This window comes from Tenrec ecaudatus, chromosome 9 (assembly GCF_050624435.1).
Source record: "Tenrec ecaudatus isolate mTenEca1 chromosome 9, mTenEca1.hap1, whole genome shotgun sequence".
NCBI lineage: Eukaryota > Metazoa > Chordata > Mammalia > Afrosoricida > Tenrecidae > Tenrec > Tenrec ecaudatus.
This window is the reverse complement of record NC_134538.1, coordinates 810582-824935: the sequence shown is the minus strand read 5'-3', so window position 1 is coordinate 824935 and position 14354 is coordinate 810582. Positions and strand designations below refer to the sequence as shown.

General features: G+C 43.5%; 1 protein-coding gene across 3 annotated transcripts in view; it reads left to right on the top strand.

Moving 5' to 3' along the window:
- WDR93 (WD repeat domain 93) overlaps positions 1–14354 on the top strand; it is a 95680-nt gene that overhangs the window by 52116 nt on the left and 29210 nt on the right. For all 3 annotated transcript variants that reach the window (XM_075557834.1, XM_075557833.1, XM_075557835.1), the window contains 4 exons: positions 3557–3635; positions 4233–4342; positions 5880–5918; positions 13430–13511. In XM_075557834.1, the coding sequence (XP_075413949.1) occupies positions 3557–3635; positions 4233–4342; positions 5880–5918; positions 13430–13511 (310 nt within the window). The remainder of the gene's footprint in view (positions 1–3556; positions 3636–4232; positions 4343–5879; positions 5919–13429; positions 13512–14354) is intronic.

Sequence of the window (14354 nt, the reverse complement as noted above, 5' to 3'; positions counted from 1 at the left end):
TGGAGCAACCCCATCTTTTAGCCGCCACCACCAGATTGAGGTGGTGTTTTCCACACCTTCCCTAAGGAACGCTGATGGTACAGTGTGCTGAGCACGTGACTACTGACTGAAAGGGAGGAGAGGAGAGGAGTCAGTCTACTTCTGTAAAGGTTTAGGGTCCGGAAACCCTGTGAGGGTAGTTCTATGTCCAGTAAGGTTGCTGTGAGTCAGAATCACATCAATGGCAGTCAGTTTCACACCCGCTACATTTCTTTGTTTACAAGAAAGCTTTAAAAATTTGTAGACAGGAGGGGAGGGGGAAGGTGGAGCAGAAGGGGGGAACTGATCACAAAGATCTACATATAACCCCCTCCCTGGGGGACAGACAACAGAAAAGTTGTGAGGAGAGACATCAGACAGTGTAAGACATGACACAATAATACTAATTTATAAATAGTAATTTATAAATTATCAAGGGTTCGTGAGGGAGGGGAAAAATGAGCTGATACCAAGGGCTCAAGTAGAAAGAAAATGTTTTGAGAATGATGATGGCAACCAATGTACAAATGTGCTTGACACAATGTATGTATGTATGTATAGATTGTAATAAGAGTTGTACGAGCCCCCAATAAAATGATTTTAAAAGGGGAAAAATTTGTAGAAAAATGTCATTATCTTTTCAATCCATTTTTATACCAGCTTAAATTTTTTATTAATCATTTTATTGGGGGCTCTTACATATATTATAGCAGTTCGTAAATCCATTATATCAAGCAGATGTGTACAAATATTGCCATCAACCATTTTAAAACATTATCCCCATTTAAAAAATATCCTGACCCAGATGACATTACTAGTGAGTTCTACCAAATATTCACAGAAGAGCTGATATCAACTCTACTTAAACTATCCCAAAATATAGAAAAAGATTAAATACTCCCAAATTCACTTTAAGAAGTGAATAAACTCTAATCCAAAAGACAAGCAGAGACATCAGTAACTAAGAAAATTATAGGCCAATATTTCTCATGAGCATCCATTGCTGCCTTCCGTTGGTTCTGCCCACATAGGACAGAGTGGAACTGCCCCTGTGGGTAAGACGGTAACTGTTTATGAGAGCAGAAAGCCCCATCTTTCTCCCACAGATCGGCTAGTGGTTTTGAACTGCTGACCTTACTGTTAGCAGCCTGACTCAACCCACTACACCACTGGGTTTCCACGCCTCATGAACACAGACAAACTTTCTCAACAAAATCATAGCCAACAGAATTGAACAACTTTTTGAAACAAACAAAAACCCGCACACATAGTCCCAGTCTAAGAACAATTAGCTCTTATGACATGACCCTACTTGGCATTAGGCCTCACAAAGAGATCACTGCAGATCTGGGTGCTGTAGCGAAGTGCGGCCATCCAACAAGAGACAAATACAGTGGCTTTCTTCTGCAAAGATTGACAACTTTAGAAACACTGTGGGGGCAGTTCTATACTGTCCTGTAGAGTTTCTGAATCAGAATTGGGTTTAGTAAGAACTTTATTACCTAAATAAAATGTATGGACCTAATCTGGATCCTCATTTGAAGAAAAAAAACTATGTATATATGATTTATGCTACAATTGGGGAAATTTGAAAGCACCTTAAATATATTAGATGGTATTAAAGAACTATTGTTAATTTTCTTAGGCTTAGATCATGAGGCGTCGAAGGGATCAGGCATCAAAGTCCAAAAAAATATAACATTGTGAATGAGGGGGAGTGGGGACCCAGGGCCCATCTGTGGGCAATTGGACATCCCCTCACAGAAAGGCCATGGGGAGGAGATGAGCCAGTCAGGGTGCAGTGTGGCAATGATGAAACATACAATTTTCCTCTAGTTCTTGAACGCTTCATCCCGTCTCCCGCCCCCACCCACTATCATGATCCCAATTCTACCTTACAAATCCGGCTAGACCGGAGGATGTGCACTGGTACAGATAGGAACTGGAAACACAGGGAATCCAGGACAAATGAACTTTCAGGACCAGTGGTGAGAGTGGTGATAAACACTGGGAGGGTGGAGGGAAAGTGAGGGAGAAGAGGAACAGATTAGAAGGTTCTACATATAACCTCCTCCCTGGGGGACGGACAGTGGAGAAATGGGTGAAGGGAGATGTCAGACAGGGTAAGATATGACAAAATAATAATTTATAAATTATCAAGGGTTGATGGGGGGAGGAGGAAGCAGAGAGGGAGGGCAAAAATGAGCTGAAACCAAGGGCTCAAGTAGAAAAAATGTTTTGAGAATGATGATGGCAACATATGTACAAATGTGCTGGACACAATGGATGGATGGATTGTGATAAGAGTTGTATGAGTCCCCAATAAAATGATTTTAAAAAATAAAAGTAAATACAAAAAATATGGGAAGGTGGGTGAGGGGAGACGCCGGGCAGTGTAAGATAAGATAAAATAATTATTTATAAACTATTAAGGGGGAAGGGGGAGCGGGGAGGGAGTGGGAGGGGGAAAAAAAGGAAACCGAGCTGATTCTAGGAACCCAAGTGGAAGGCGAATTTTGAGAATGTATAAGGGTGCTTTGTTCAATTGATGTATGTATGGATTGTGATAAGAGTTGTATGAGCCCCAATAAAAAGATTTATTAATTTAAAAAATACAAAAATATTTAATAAGTGTGGAAGATAATAAAATAATATTTGTTATATGCTGTAGAAAATTGCGCAACTTGAATATATCTTCTCTGCATATGCTTAGAAATGTCCATAGCAAAAAGTTGATAATGGTATAAAGCATTTTCAAGCAAGCTGTCCCCTTAAAAGACTGAGGAGTTTGTTAGTTTAAGATGTTGTGTGCCATTGAGTGGATTCCAACTCAGAGTGACTGTTGGAGAGAACAGAACTACTTCATAGTGTTTTCTTGGCAGGTCTTCAGAGAGCCTTCTCCAGGAGTGCTGGGTGGGTTTGAACTGCCAGCTTTTTAGTTAATAGTATTGAGCCACAAATGCGCCCTATAATTCGTCTCCCTACTCCCATGAAAGCAGCTCTCACTTCAGAGCCATTTTCTAGGGCAGAGTAGCGCAGGGCTGCTCCCTGGGGTTTCTCCCTCAGAGCTTAACCTGCTGTACCACCAAGGCTGCTTATCACTAACCTAGCCGCCTTTTTGTCTTCCTCTGAGTGCCGAAAGGTGCATTTTAACCATACATCTTGAGTCTTTCCCCCGTCGCCCCAAATTTGAACAGATTTCATGGAGGGGCACATTCCATCTCCGTGGGCGTCTAGAGGGAGCCATCCTTTCGGCAACTGTTAGAATGTTCTGTGTCAGGTAGAACTCATTCCCATTCAGTGACTGAGTGGCAGTGTACGTCTGTAAGGTTGGGAAGCCTGAATCCCCACAAGTGTTTATAATGCAAGGTGCCCTTCTCTACACCCAGTTCCTCCCCCAACGTGGGGCGTGGGAAGCCATGACGCGCAGGCATCTTTGCCTGCCCTGCGCACTCCAGGAAGCCACAAAGCCCCCCCAAACAGGTTCGTCTCTGTCCCTGGGCCGAGCTGATTCTATCGATGTCTCTCTCTTCTCCAGGACGACACCAGCAAGCAGACCACCTGTCTGAAGGCGGAGGTCTCTCACGGAGCCGACTTTGCAGCCTTCCTCCTACAAGGCAAGCCACTCTACGGCCCTCAGACTTGCCGTCTCTTCCAGATGGTCGCCTTTAGCCAGAAACGCACACCACGGGAGAGCAACTTTCTCCCAGCTTGGCAGGTGGTATTCGAGTTAGAAGCTAAGGACGTCCCTGCAGCAGGAAGCATTCCCACAACTGCACCAATACGTGTCAGGGGAATGCTCTTGGGGGCCCCTTTCCCAATGCGGAGTTTTTCTTAGCCACTCGCCCTCCCAGTTACCGATTCTGCGCTTGCCACCTTCCTCCCCAGGCGCACATAAGTCTGAGACCAAAACATCGATGAAAGTCACCACTTGGAACACAGAAACCCTAGGCATGGGGCACAGCCCGCAATTGGTTCAAAGCGGTATTGCAGCAGCACGTGGGGGCGCGAAGCAGAGTTTCCCCGAGACAGCAGTGCCCCGAGGGGGCGTGCCGTGGTGTGCAATACCGATTGCAGACCTGCGTTGCCAGCTTGTCAGGGTTGCTGTTTGGAGGGTGCCTGGTACAGAGGTGGCTGCCAGCAGTTCTGAGAAGACAGGCCAGGCCGCCTGCTTGCAATTGGTTACTCAATGGGTCCCTGGTTTCCCAACGCAGGAGCCGGAGATATTTGGCTGGATGTGTATAAATTGCCCAAGGAGGCGTGGCTCAGGGAACTGGAGCACCCCACCAACGCTCTGAAGAAAAGAGGGAGAGCAGCGCAACTGGTAGGAGCTATCTTACTGCTCAGAGGGTCTCTTTCTTCCCAACCCTCCGCGGAATCTCTAGCCGACTGTCTTACTGGAACGTCAAGAGGGACACGGCTGGAAGCAGGAAGGGCGACAGGAGCACGGTCTCCCCCATCAATTCACTGTGGTTCCAACAAGACAGGAAACCGTGAAAGTGCAGTTGTTAGTGGGAACCTCTGTATCCCCTTGCGTGGCAGTCCCCCTCCCCCCCACAGAGACCACCCGCAGCATTTTTCTGGGAGGAGGGTCTGTTGTGCTGTCAGCTGCCTCAGAGATCGATTTGCCCCTGTCCTTCACGGAAACCATTCCTTCACGCCTCCCATTCCAAAGAGCCCTGGTGGTGCTGTGCGCTAGGTGTTGGGCTACCGCAAAGTTGGTTGAAATCCACCAGCTGTCCCTCACGAGAAAGACGAGGCTCTGCACCCGTAACAATCTCCAGTCTCGGAAACCCTGTCCAGGGTCGCTTTGAGTTGGAAGGGACTAGATGGCACTGGTTTGGGTAGGTTGCGCGTGCGTGCGTGCGTGCGTGCGTGTGTGTGTGTGTGTGTGTCTCGAATAGCCCCCCAACTTATAACCACTATAGTGGTAGTTATTTTAGTATAAAATACACTTAACCCACTGCTATCATGTCACTTCTAACCCATTGCCACCTAATATAGAAGTGCTGAGGCTGTGAATCTTCAAGGGAAAAGGATCGCTTCATCTTTCTCTGGCTTGTGGTTTTGAACTTCTGGCTTTGTAATTAGCAGTCCCATGCTTATCTGGTTGCGTCACCAGGTCTCATTAGAAACCCAACCAAATGCACTGCCATTGAGTCACTGCCGACTCATGGCAACCCTGTGGAAAAGGGCGGACCTGCCCCTGTGAGTTTCTGAGACGACCGGCAGACAGGAGTAGAAAGCCCCATCTTTCTCTCACCGTATCCCTGCTGGTTTTGAAATGCTGACCTGGTGGTTAGCAGTCCAAATTGTAGCTCCTACACCACCAGGGCGCCTTCTAAGGCTCATCTTCCTGAAATATAATTGTCAACATCGTTGATGACAGTTGTTCATTTGAGTTCACGTCAACTTAGATGGTTATAAAGAGCTCCTAACTGGCCTCGCTATCCCCATTCACCCATCATCTGAACGATTTCTTGTTAACAGGGTTATGGATGGGCCAGAGGGTCAATAGACATTGTTCCTCAATGTCTCCTGAATTATGTCACATTATCACAAGATTAATTGAGGGGCTAGAAAGAGAATCTAAGATTACAGTGTGAGGGAACAGACATTTAGAAAATATTTTTTAAAGATTATTTTGTTGGAGGCTCTTTATCCACACATAATTTTATCAACCATATTTGTACATATGGTGCCATCATATTCTATCTACTTTCTATTTGAACCTCTTCTCCCCCCACCCTCATGACTCCTTGATAAATTATAAATGATTATTACTTTTATATCTTACACTACTGTCTCCCTTACCCCGTGGTTTAGAAAATCTATTTTTAATTTTTCATTTATTTCCTCAGAACAATACTGATGCCACAACCACAGATCATTTAGAAATGGTAAGAAACTTTTTTTAAAAACCACTTTTTATTATAAATTGGATGTTTCCACTAACTCTTCCTACACATGTTGTTTCATCTCATTGGTTACAGCCCGCACAATACACCGTCCGTAATCCCGCTTCCTCCCTGTGTTTCCTGTTTCTTTACCTCCTTTCCTAACCCCTCTGAACTCTCTCCTGGGGTAAATGCAGCCCAAATGAGTGCTTTTTCTACGGTGTTCAGAGCCTCAGCTGTTATCGGTCCCCTGATAGACCCGTTTATATCTGACTGAAAACTGTGCTACGGAGGCGAGTTCGTTTCCAGACCCGCAGGGTGACTAAGGACCAGAGTCTCGGGGCCTCACCTGTCTCTAAGTTCTGTTGCGTATTCCTTCCACCCTATCCTGGCCTCCTGGTGTGATCGCTTTCAGAGCAGCTGGCGGTGCTTTCAGAGGTCCGTCTAGTTTGGGCTCGTCATCGTGAAGACTGACATTCATGCGCTCCTGTGTTCTGTGGGACTAATCATTTCTGTGAATCTTTGCTTTTCTTCTTTTTTTTTCCTTCATTTTTATTTTATTTTCTCTGGATAGGGATTGATAACTTGTTGCACCTTAAGTTGCTGCTCATACAAATTTAAGACCCCGGCCACTACCTACCAAAGCAGTGTACAACATTGTCTCTGTGGGCTGTGCTATGTCAGTTGACCTTGTCCCCGGAGTCCATGGTCCTGAGCTCCCAGGCACGGTGACTCATTCTGCTAAGGTACTTGGATATGCCTACGTTTCGGTATGCCCTTCGATGCGTATGCATCTATTTGTGGCAAACGTCATTACCCAGGTAGAAATTTCCTGTAACAGCCCTCTCTATATTTGTGGGCATATTTTCCTGTGCCTTCCCACACTGGTGCTACCTGAGTGTCTGTCCATGTGTCTGTGTCAGTCACTCTCGTGGTGGGACTGTATATGTAGCACCCCTCTCAGTGTTCCCCCACCTCTTTCATGCTGGTTTCCCCCAGCCTTCCTCTTACTGTGTAGTGTCTTCCCCTTCACCCAAGTTAATGCTTACCTATCTTCTAGTCGATAATTTCTTCCTTTCCCTCTCACCATTTGTAACGAACAAAGAATGTCTTTCCGTAGTGTGAAAACCTTTCCTAAACTTCTTACAATCGTGGTATCATACAATACTGGCTTTTTCGTGACTGAGTTATCCACTCGGCGTAATGTTCTCCAGGTTCGTCCATATGGTGCTGACATTCAGAGTCATTGTTTTTCAGTGTTGTCATTTTGTGCTCTCTCTGTCTCTGTGTGTGTGTGTATGGGTTTCGCTGGTTTCTTTGTTCCATGTAATTTTCTGTGCCGAGTTAATTTTGTTTGTGGGGCTCTTGTCCTTTTCCTTATTGTTATTGTTTTAGTGTTTACCAAAACTTCATGACTTTCCTTTTTTAAATTGATGAAGTTTATTTCTTTTCTTTGAGGTTACCCTATAATTTATTTATTACCAAGTTTTTTTAAAACATTTTATTAGGGGCTCATACAACTCTTATCACAGTCCATACATATACATACATCAGTTGTATAAAGCACATCTGTACATTCTTTGCCCTAATCATTTTCTTTTTTTTTCTCTTCTTTTCTTTTTTTACATTTATTAGGGGCTCATACAACTCTTATCACCATCCATACATATACATACATCAATTGTATAAAGCACATCTGCACATTCCCTGCCCCAATCATTCTCAAAGCATTTGCTCTCCACTTAAGCCCTTTGCATCAGGTCCTCTTTTTTTTCCCCCCTCTTTCCCCCTCCCCCCTCCCTCATGAGCCCTTGGTAATTTATACATCGTTATTTTGTCATATCTTGCCCTATCCGGAGTCCAAGTTTAAAACAGTCTATTCTAAATCTTGAAATTTACTTGACTTCTCCACTTGGAAATTCATCTCTATCTGGAAGTTCTTTTTGCTTGTCATTGTCCTGGTTACAAATTAATACCTCTGGTTTCTTTTTTTCAGCCTTGTTGGTTTGTTCTACTTTGGATGCTTCTATTTTTAGATGGAGTAATGCATACTATTGTCATTTATGTTAACATCACGTTGTTGTGTACTCTTGCTGGTTTTCTATCTGAAGAACTCTCTTTAGAATTTCTTGTAAATTTAATCTGGTGTTTGCAAGTTCTTTTTATTCCTGTTTATATTGAAATGCCCTAATTTTGCTATCATATTTAGGGAACAGTTTTACTGAGTGTATGATTCTTGATTGGCAGTTTTTTTCTCTCAGGGTTTTAGATATGGCATCTCATTTGTCTTCTTGCTTTCTGGCTTCTCCTGAAAAATCAGAGCTTGTCTTATTGGTTCTCTTTTGTAGGTAACTTCTCATTTTTTTCCAAACTACTGTCAGGATTATTTGGTCTTGCAAAGTGTGACTATGATATGGCATGGTGGTTTTCTTTTTGAGATTCATATGGCTTCTTGAATGCGCGTCTCTTCACAATTTAATGTTTTCTTCTAACAATTCTTTAACACTTTTCTCTGGCAGTTTTCTGCCACTGTTTATAAGATCTTGCTACAGGACCAGACAAATGCCTTAACAGGATAGGTAGTATACATATGTGACTTTTATTGATCTTCTCAACTTTTCTTGATTAGCTTTCATTTTATTTTGTTCTTTCTACTTTTCTCTTGTATGTACCATTGATTTCCAATTTTATTTTTATGGTTTCCTTTATTCTGCTTACATTGTCACTGGTTTGGGATTTTTTTTCTAATATAAGAATTTAGTGCTTTAAATCTATATCTAAGCACTGCTGTAAAGAGTTTGGGTGATAGAAGTAGTTTGTTTTTGGCTATTCACCCAAAGGTCGGTGAATCAACCTCAGGGCTCTGCAGAACAAAGGGTCGATGGAGTGCTTTTGTAAAGATTAGTCAAGAAAGTCCTCAGGAGCAACTTCACTCTCTAGCACACAGGTTCGCCATCAGTAGGATTAAAAGTAGGAATTGACTTGTTGTAATGGATATGTTTTCTGTTTTTTCAGTATTGCTTTAGCTGCAGTCCATAAATGGTAATATGCTGCATTTTCATTTTCATTCAGAAAGTACTTTTTTAATCTCTCTCTTTACCAATGAATTATTTATAGTACATGTTCTATGTGTATTTTAAAATAATTTCTATTCATTAAGTTACTGGTCAACTAATTCAAGTCCTCTATATCCTGATTTTCCTCCGCATCTGCTATATATTAACTGTTTTTTCCTACTTATTTTACCATTTGTTCACAGAGGAGTATTTAAATCTCTAAAATTGTAGATTTCTATTGATCCTTTCACTTCTGTGGGTTTTTACGTCATGCGTTTAGAAACTGTGCTATTAGCATTTGGACACATTATATAATCTAATAAATTGACCCTTTAATCATCTTCTAACAACCCTCTTTATTATTGGTAATATTTACTCTGAAATTTACTGTTTCTTTTTTTTCTTTCAATTAAAAAATCATTTTATTGGGGCTCATACAACTGTTATCACAATCCATACATACATCCATTGTGTCAAGCACATTTGCATATTTGTTGCCAGCATCATTCTCAAAACATTTGCTTTCTACTTGAGCCTTTGGTATCAGCTCCTGATTTTTCCCCTCCCTCCTCCACCCTCCCTCTTGAACCCTTGATAATTTCTAAATAAATAAAAAAACTTTTTATTAGGGGCTCATACAACTCTTATCACAATCCATACATACATCAATTGTGTAAAGCACATCTGCACATTCATTGCCTTCATCATTCTCAAAACGTTTCTTCTCCACTTAAGCCCCTGGCATCAGCTCCTCCTTTTCCCCCTCCCTCCCTCCCTGCTCCCCCCTCCTTCATGAACCCTTGATAATTGATAAATTATTATTTTGTCATATCTTGCCCTGTCCGACATCTCCCTTCACCCACTTTTCTGTTGTCCGCCCTCCAGGGAGGAGGTCACATGCACATCCTTTTAATTGGTTCCCCCTTTCCAACCCACTCTCCTTCTGCCCTCCCATTCTCGCCACTCACATCACTGGTCCTGAAGGGATCATCTCCCCCTGGATTACCTGTGTTTCCAGTTCCTATCTGTACCAGTGTACATCCTCTGGCCTAGCCAGACTTGCAAGGTAGAATTGGGATCATGATAGTGAGTTGCAGGGAGGAAGCATTTAGGAACTAGAGGAAAGTTGTATTTTTCACCATTGCTACATCGCACCCTGACTGGCTCATCTCCTCCCTGAGACCCTTCTATAAGGGGATGTCCAGGGGCCTACACATGGGCTTTGGGTTTCCACTCCACACTCTCCCCCTCGAGTAATTCTTCTTCTTTTTTTAAAAAAATCATTTTATTGGGGGAATTTACTGTTTCTTATTGTAATATAGCTACTGCAAATTTCAGTATTTTAAACAAGGTTTATCATTTTTCAAACTTTTGCCTTTAAGATATTTGTGTCTTTGTAAAACAGTTTTATTGGCACATAATTTACATACTATTCAATTCAGTAGTTCAACCATATCAATGAGCATTGTACAATCATGACCATATCAATTTTAGAACATTTCCCCCGCCATGGAGGAAATGGCTTCTATTGATGCCGTTGATGTTATAGGGTTAATTATAGGGATAATGAGTTGTGCGATCACAGTCAGTTGTAGTGCTCCCTCCCCACGCCAGCCTTCCTTTTTCATTCCTGAAACCCCCTTTTCCCTCTCTATCACGCACTCCCCCCCGCCCGCATCCCCTATCGTCCGTTGTATCAGTTATCACTGCGCATCCACTCCTTGTGCATCACAAACTGGGAAACCCCACAGAAACAGTAAAAGCCAAAATCAAAATAAGGTGGTAAGGATTAAATAATAATAAAATATAAGCACAAAAATCCAAATGATGAGTAAGAAAGAAAAGACCACTACCATTATTCAAAAGGAGCAGGGAAGACATTTCTGTCGTGGAACAAGTAAGAGATACTTGCGCCCAGAACCAATTCAGGTCAGGTCTATAGGGAGGTCACCTGGCCAAGGGTTGAGTTTGGCTCAGCATAATCAAGATGGCATTGGTCTGTGCCTGATAGGAAGGCTGTGAGACTTGCTTGGGGCTAGAGCGGACCTGCCAGCGGCTCAGTCTGACTAGAGACTCTGCAGATGGGTTTGGGCTTCCACTGTCTTCCGTTGCCTTCTACAAAGTGGGTCTTCATAATTTTAGCTCTGATACTGTTCCCTTCACCATCTGAGGGTTTTTAAATGGTCAGTTTTGGATCACACAAGCTGGTGTGCTTCCTACGTGTAGACTTAGTTGACTCCTCGCTTAGATGGCTGTTTGTTTGAATACACACCTTTAAGGCCCCAGACACTATTCCAGTTGATAGCTGGGCACCATCTACTTTCTTCACCAGACTTTGCTGTAGCACCCTTATCTTCAGTGATCCTTTCATGAAGTTGAGTATTGAGCAGGGACACGGTGTAAGAACTAACTGTTCTTGAATTGGGGCTAGAGTTAGGTAGGACTCCATCTGCGTATGCTTGGGTTTGCACATCTCCGGATTACTTTGACAGTTGCAATATGACAAATTCACAACCCTATAATATCAACTGCATGAATAGAAGCTATCAGCCAACCAACAACCAAACAAACAGAACACACACACCCGCAAAAAGAAAAAGAGAAAGAAAAACACAAAAAAGCAAGCTATAAGCAGGAGAGCAAAAAACCCACATAAACAAAGAAGTCTAGCCTTGCCAATCACCTCCCTGGAGTATAAGTCGATTGCATCATCATCATCATCATCATCATCAGTTTTCCCAATGACCCAGCTCTCCCGACACTGTAGGAGACGATGCGAGTACCATTCTACCTTGAGCCGCACCCATGAGTGGTTGTCCTGCACAGTTCCATCTCTCCTTCTACTGGGCTCTGTTGACCCTAAGTATGGGGCCGATGTCAGTGGGGACCTTCCTGAGTCAATTCTTCCAAGTACAGATCCACTGCTCTAGGGATTCCAACCTGTCACTGCAGGGTGGGCATTGAGGTACCGCAGGTATGGTGGTCCTGGGTCCCTTTCCACTGGACACCCACCCAGCCAGGGGTTCTCCCCAAGATCCAATGGCCACCACTTACACAATCCTGGGGAGGCCACATTCTGCTTCCTCTCCCGTCCAAGAACCCCGGCCCTCAGTCCAAAGGTGCAAGCAGCCTTGAGGTAGGGTTCAGTTCATTCAGCTCGGCCTCTATGTTAAGTCCTTCGGTGTAGCCTCTGTGTTGTGCCCCGCTGCCTGCTAGGTCAGCTTCTGTGAGCATCCGGGTATTTGTGTCTCTGTGTTTAAAGTGCTTGTAGGTTTCCTGGGCCCTTCTGTCTGAAAAAAGAAAATTATATGCTAGTTTACCACCCCTGTGTCCAGCCAGCTGAAATGAGAGCCTGATGATGTCGTGTCCTCAGGAAAAGTCATCACAAAATCACGATAGTGGGAAAGACAGTTTTATTGGATATGTGCAGTAAAGGGAAGGGAGGTGTGAAAATGACACGCCATGAAAGCCACATATGAGCAGATTCAAAGAATACAGGATCAGCACTTCGTGCACGTTTAGGAGTGGTTTGGTTCTTTCAGTAACGAGAGACAAATGACACATAGTAACACCTTCAAAGTTGTTTGTCAAAAGCTTTGTCACGAAAGACAGTCAGGAGGGGTCTTCTGCTGATCCTTCCAGTGGAATTGGGGAGGACAAAGAAGATAGCTCTCTGTTTGCATATCTTAGTGTTGGCGCTCCCTTAAGTCTGCCCTTCTTCTTTGGTTCTTTTCTCCTTCAGCTGCTGGTCTTGCCTGCTTCTGCTCATCCTCGCCCTCCCACATGGCTCAGGAGGCTCCCGGGGCTACTGCCCTTCCCTTGGCAACTTGGTGGGGTCAGAAAGTGAAAGTGGCTGGGGGTAGGGCTACTTCAAGGCTCTGTGGGGGCTCTCGCCTTTGGTTTTAAGTACTAACTCGGTAGAGCATTCTAGAAGTTTCAGTTTCTTAGGGCTGCTATAAAGGAAATATCACAAGTGGGTGGCTTTACTAGACAGAACTGTGTTTTCCCACCGTTAGGAGAAATGTAGGCCATTAGTTCCAGAGAAAGGCTTTCTCCAGAACTAGGGAGGGAAAGGCCTTTATGACTTCAGTTTCTGTTCTTTCATGTGGCCTGGTATCTATCCGCCCCCCCCCCCACCCCATGCTTTCTTGCTTATATGCCTAATCTGCTCATTTTCTCTCTCAAAACTGGCTTAAGATACACTCTACACTGACATGCATCAGTAGCCTACAAAGAAAACCTTCTTTTCAAATGGGATTTCAACCAAAGGTATAGGGGTTTGGATTTACAACACATATTTGGGGGTTGGGGGATGACAACATGCAGTGCAGTTCATTGTACCCGGTCACTAATAATGCGATCCCAAGGCAGTCATTTGCCTTTTGTAACTTGTTGGGGAAACGAGGAATGAGGCCACGGCCTACATGAATGGTTCTTGGAAACTCTTCCATGTTGCAGGATGCAAATGTTATTAAAGGAGATGCTAAAATGAGTCTTCCAGTTTACCTAATGAAGATTAAACCACTCAAGCCAATTACAGGTCAGTATAATTCAACCAGTCCACCCTTTCTATTGCCATTTCCCCCTTTTTTGCCTTTCTCTGCATTTCACATATTTTCTATTTATTAGCAGCAATGCCTAAATTGCAAACATGGTTTTGAAGAGGAAAAATTGTAAGCCTCATAAACGCTAAAGCCTAAAAATTATACACACACGAATATTTTAAGGATACAGTTAACTAACAGAACTGGAAATTCCAGCTAGACATGTTTCCTGGTTGGAATTCAAGCGTACACGCATGTTAATTCATTTATCAGCAATTTGCTGAGACTAATATTGCACCAAGTACAAAGGTGAGTTCAGTAAGACAAGGCTCCTGCACTAGAGCAGGAAAATGATGGTCTAGCAAGGGAGACAAAAACAAACAAACTCACTGCAACTGCGTCAGTGCCGACTCAATGCAGCAGGAAGAAATACCTAAAAGTCCATGGCTGTCAAGTTGATTCCGACCCATAGTGACCCTGCAGGATAGAGTCAAACCGCCCCATAGAGTCACCGCTGTTGAACTCTGTAGAAGTACGTTGCCACGTCGCTTTCTCCTGCAGTTTGCAGCAGAGAGCCTAAGTCCTACCTGCCTCAGGTGCTTGGGGTGGGGGGGGGGGGCATCTCGTCACCACAAAAACGTGGTCAAAGGAGTTATGCTGAAGTCTGCGCAGCAAGCAGGAAAATCCTCTTTCCGAGGAAAGGACATTGGATAAGGTCTCACACATGATATCAGCTATACGAGGGGGCACCCCCTCTCCCCCAAAAAAGGAAAAAATTTTCAAAGCTATGTATTAATTTTTTTTTTATAAAACAACCTTATCACCTTCAAAGTACTCTC